A 5443-nucleotide genomic window follows, 5' to 3' on the forward strand; every position below is an offset into this window, starting at 1 on the left:
GTAGTAATTATAGAGGAAAAATTTACTTGATACCTATTACAAGATTTTGACCATCATTATACATGAAAAAAAAATGAGACACATTCAGAGAACATTGTTGGGGAGTGTCAAGCTGGGTTTAGGAAGGAAAGGTCAACAACAGACCAACTTTTCACAGTACGACAGACAGATCATTGAAAATTTCTGGGAACACAATAAATATCAAGTACATCTCTTCGTTGATTTTAAGCAAGCGTATGGCAGCATTTACCGACCATCAATGTTGAGCATCATGAAGGAAATGGGTATACCACATAAATTAATCAGAATGACTCAAGCCTCTTAGAGAAATACAAAATGCTCTATAAGATATGGAAAAAAAGCTATCTTCGCCAATATATATATATATATATATATATATATATATATATATATATATATATATATATATATATATATATATATATATATATATGTATATATATATGTATGTATATATATATATATATATATATATATATATATATATATATATATATATATATATATATATATATATATATATATATAAAGACAGGGCTGAAGCAGAGATGTATATTGTCCCCCATGTTGCTCAATATCGTAATGGAAAACGTAGCAAGAACGATCACAGGCAGACCAGAGGGGATAAAGTATAGAGAAGTGACCGTTAACTGCCTAGGGTATGCAGATGATATAGATATAGTGACGGAAGATCTGAGGGATACGGAAAGTTTAACCAATATCTTCAGAGGAGCAGCAGAAAGAATAGGGCTAGAAATAAATAAAGAAAAAACAAAAGTCATGGAAATAGCTAGAAGACAAGAGATGGATGGAAACGTCTACATTGATGGAATGGAAATTAAAGTGGTAGAAGGCTTTAGATATTTGGGGATGAAAATAGCTAGAGATTGAAATATGGATGCGGAATTACATGAAAGAAATGGATCTGCAAACATGTGCCTCTATAGTTTGTTAACACTTTCAAAAGAAGATCAACATCAGAAAAGACAAAATTGAGAGTGTATAATACATTACTAAGGCCCATTCTGGTCTATGGATGTGATGCATGGTCATTGACAAAAGAGCAAGAAAAAAGACTAAAAGATTTTGAGAATAAATTATTAAGAACCATAGTGGGACCAGTATACTACCAAGAAAGACAAGAATGGAAGAGGAGACATAACTAGGAGATAAGAGAGCGGAAAAAAGCAACCACATATAAGTCGATGTAGTCACATGTAGATGAATGTAGACCTCCTGGACGATCAAGAAAAGGTTGGAGGAGGTGTTTAGAGGAGGATTTAAAGCAGGAGGGTTTGAACCCTAGAGATTGGATGACTGTGGCACAGGACAGATGAGATTGGAATAATCTATCAAGAGCAGTTATAGGTCACCAAATGACCCCAAGACCAGAACAGTAAATAAGTATGTATATATATATATATATATATATATATATATATATATATATATATATATATATATATATATATATATATATATATATATATATATATATATATATATATACAGATTTTGAGCAAAGCGAAAAATCTATTTTTGGGTGAGGTAGCCATGTCGTCCTGATGGAAGTTCATAAAGGGTAGCTTCCTAGGGTATATTTGACTACAGTTATATTCCCAGAGAATTTTACCTTGAGGTATCCAGAATTCTAACTCCTGGAGCGAATATCCCTAAATAAATCTAACAGGGATATCGCATAATATCAGAGGACGTATTCTTGACACGCCACATAGCTATCTTCACCCCGAACAGTATTAACGCTTCGAGGGGTTACAGTGACAAGAATCTAAAAACAAGAAAGCAAAGAGAGCCGCTCATAAGGTATCTCTCCTATTCCGTTTCCAGTGTGTATCTGACGAAGACGGCAGTGCCATCTTTATTCCTTGTAGCGATACACGAGGTACTACAGATACTGTATTATAGGGAGGGGTCAATAAGCCCTTTTTACAATAAAAGGAAGGGCGGGTCCACCAGGACGACATGGCTACCTCACCCAAAAATAGATTTTTCGCTTCGCTCAAAATCCGTTTTTTTTGGGCTCAGGCCATATCGTCCTGATGGAAGTTTACCAGAGCATTACTGTATTTGTGGATTCTCAACCGGTGCCGTACCCTCAAGAAAGTATTTTCCTGTTCTGTCTAGACCTAGAGACCTATGATGTTACCATCATACATCATTTCATCTAAGCATGAACTATGTTAGTGCTTCCTGACCACTACAGGGAAGAGTCGTACTAGACTCTGGAAAAAGTGTCGAGGAGTACATATTAACTATGACTATGAATGACAAAATGACAACCTTGTATAGTGGTCTCGCCCTATACAATGTAAAGCAAAGTTTGTATAAGAGTCACCAATGTCAGTATGAATTCCTGACATATCCCCAAGTGTGTCTACTCTTATTAAACTATCGGATAACAGTTGTATCCGTACAAGAACAAATTTTGCATCTCTCCCACCATCCGCTTAGGGTACAACGTTAATCCTTCACAAGGAAGGGTTAAAGCGAGTATGTTTTTTGCTTGAAGAAAGGAACAATCTTAAAAGACATTCCATGTTAAAATTATCAATATTTTAAACTTAATGCTCAGTACATTTCTAATAAAATGAGTGTGGGCGAATTAGACGCTGGGTTCACTATGAACTAGTTTATTAAAAATTTAATAAACATATAAGTCAACATTTATAAAATTTATAAAATGTGGATAATATCCATTAAAGCAGGGGTTCCCAACCGGTGGGTCGCGAAACCTTGGCAGGGGGGTCGCGTAGCCTTGTTAGAAGTAGCTTGGGATAACATTAATTTTATTTCATCAGTTACATTTTTCATGCTCTTACATTTATTTTGTTTCGGTGCAAATCAAAACGTGTGCTACGTGTGATACCTTGCTGCATTCTCATATGTATATTTTTGTGTGGGTATTATATTTTAGGGTAAGTTATTATTAAGGAAAGCCCGAACCACGTGGGAGGTGGAGAGTACTGAGGAATTTAGGGTACACCTATAGGAAAAGATTAACATGTCAACACCTGGGTAGAGGTGAGGTGTAAGAGCAGAGTAGAAGGAGGATGAAGACCTGGAACACCTGACAGCACCTGGGAGCACCAGAAAGCACCTGGGAGCACCAGAAAGGATGAAGACGTGGAACACCTGGAGTAAAAAAGGGATTTTGACGAAGGAAAAATCTATTTCTGGGGAGAGACTTGAGTCCGCCGGTGAAAAGGTCCTTCTTGTCACTTTTCTGATATAAATAAATTCCAAATATACCAGAGAAAGTTAAAGTATTGGTATGCAGAGGTTACTACCTTTGCGCGAGCACCCTAAGGGAGTCGTGTATAAAGAAAGGGCGTGTGAAAGCCACTATTCACAGGTCGTCTTCCAAGAATATTCCTTCGTCAATATACACAAGAGGGGTGTGCCGTAATAGCGGTCTCCATCGCAAACTTGATTATTCTGACAGTTTTAGTTCTCTCTTTGATTTGTAAGTGGCTACGATTTACTATAAATTTGATGCCTATCTTTATGTGAGTTAATGTTATTTTAGTTCTTGTATGATTTTTATGTATTTTTGTTAGACAAATTCATAAAAAGAAGTTATTCCTGCAAAACCTTTGAATAACAATCTTTTAATGTAGAGCTGTTAGCAAAAGTAAGAGCAAAGTTATTAAGAGATAGATGAAAAAGCTGTCTGAATTTTCTATATTTTTTGGTGGACATAACTACTGAAATTTATAGAAAAGAACTTATTCCTGCAAAACCTTCGAATAACAAACTTTTGCTGATTACACTTCTTTTTCGCTCTTCTGGCAATGTTTCACGTGTATCTATTTGTTCTTAGTCATTAATTTTTTTTTATTGTTATTATTTACGTGTCTATCGTATGCATTAAGAAATTTATACCCGCTCGTAAATTACTCACCACCAGTCAGTGTTCCAAAACGTGCATTATTCATCATTTTTACTTTATTTTAACAAGGAGATAAGTAAGCAGTAGAGGTGAGTTGTGTCTGGCAAGCATGCTGTAGTGATATGACATTTTGATTGGAAACATGTTTTTATTTAAGTTTCTTGTTTATTTTCTAATCATTAAATTTTTTCCGTCATTTACGGAGTGGATTATTTCACTTTTCCACTTGTGACTTGAATATTGAAGACAAACTTGATTATTCTGACAGTCTTAGTTTTCTCTTTGATTTGTAAGTGGCTACGATTTACTATAAATTTGATGCCTATCTTTATGTGAGTTATTGTTATTTTAGTTCTTGTATGATTTTCTGTATTTTTGTTAGACAAAATTCATAAAAAGAAGTTATTCCTGCAAAACCTTCGAATAACAATCTTTTAATGTAGAGCTGTTAGCAAAAGTAAGAGCAATCTTGGAAACATCACTATGTTTGAAAAACTTTGTGGAGTGATGGATGAGTCTCACATCCAACTGGATCAGTTCCTCAAGGATGAGATTACCGAACATCTTCAGTCTCTAGAAAAGGAAGTTAAGCGTTACTTCCCTGAGCTTTCACAGGAACAGGAGGCCCTGGTAAGGAACCCATTTTGTACTGAAATTGATGTATCCAGCATCCCAGATGAAATCCAAGATGAATATCTGGATCTAAGGAACGACTCTTCAGCTCACGATCTCTTCAAGGTGAAATCCGTGACTCAGTTCTGGTGCAGTATGTATCAGTCATACTCCAAAATCAGCATGATAGCTTTACGTGTCCTTGTTCCATTTGCTTCCACCTACTTGTGTGAAGCAGGATTTTCCACTCTTGTCAATATGAAAACAAAGAATAGGAACAGATTGGATGTTGGAGATGACATGAGACTGGCTCTAACAAACGTTCGGCCACGAATTTCAAAGCTTGCTGCTGAAATGCAACATCAGGCATCACACTAGCTGGGTTGGATAGCTGTTCAAACCTATGTTAATATTATTTTAAGAAATATATGTTCTCTTTGTGAATTCAGGTTGGACCAATGTGATTTAATTTGCTAATAAATAATTACAGCAATTTTAAATGTTTTCTTAGATGTTTCTTTCCCTCTCCTTAACTTAACAGAAAATGAAAGGAAAATTAAGCTGATGATAGTAACCCCTAAGTAGGGGGTCGCATGGGTTTCAGATATTTAGCAAAGGGGTCGCGAGTGCAAAAAGGTTGGGAACCCCTGCATTAAAGCATAAAGAAAACAGTAAACAGAAAATATTGTTTCGTCCAAAAGGAAACAGATTTGCCACTTTAATTGAATTATTAATAATATTGATACAGTTTGTATTACTGTTTATTTAGACTAGCGTAAGAAACGCTTGGCACAAGTGTTCGTATTATGCTATAGTTCACCAAAGTCAATGGAACAGTTCGTAAGGACACGTTAGTGGCCTATCACTCAGTGTGTAGTAACAGTCTGTGACTACACACCC

The 5443-nt window shown here is 35.6% G+C and overlaps 2 protein-coding genes across 2 annotated transcripts; both read left to right on the forward strand.

Moving 5' to 3' along the window:
- The first annotated feature begins 585 nt into the window (after positions 1-585).
- Positions 586-912, forward strand: LOC137614867 (uncharacterized). Its single transcript, XM_068344524.1, has one exon. It carries the CDS (start codon positions 586-588, stop codon positions 910-912), a length of 327 nt encoding a protein of 108 aa, XP_068200625.1.
- Positions 913-4414: 3502 nt separating this feature from the next.
- On the forward strand, positions 4415-4921 carry LOC137614868 (zinc finger BED domain-containing protein 5-like). The gene has a single exon (XM_068344525.1). The coding sequence runs from the start codon at positions 4415-4417 to the stop codon at positions 4919-4921; it is 507 nt and encodes a 168-aa protein (XP_068200626.1).
- The last annotated feature ends 522 nt before the right edge of the window (positions 4922-5443 follow it).

This window comes from Palaemon carinicauda, chromosome 21 (genome assembly GCF_036898095.1).
Source record: "Palaemon carinicauda isolate YSFRI2023 chromosome 21, ASM3689809v2, whole genome shotgun sequence".
Taxonomy (NCBI): domain Eukaryota; kingdom Metazoa; phylum Arthropoda; class Malacostraca; order Decapoda; family Palaemonidae; genus Palaemon; species Palaemon carinicauda.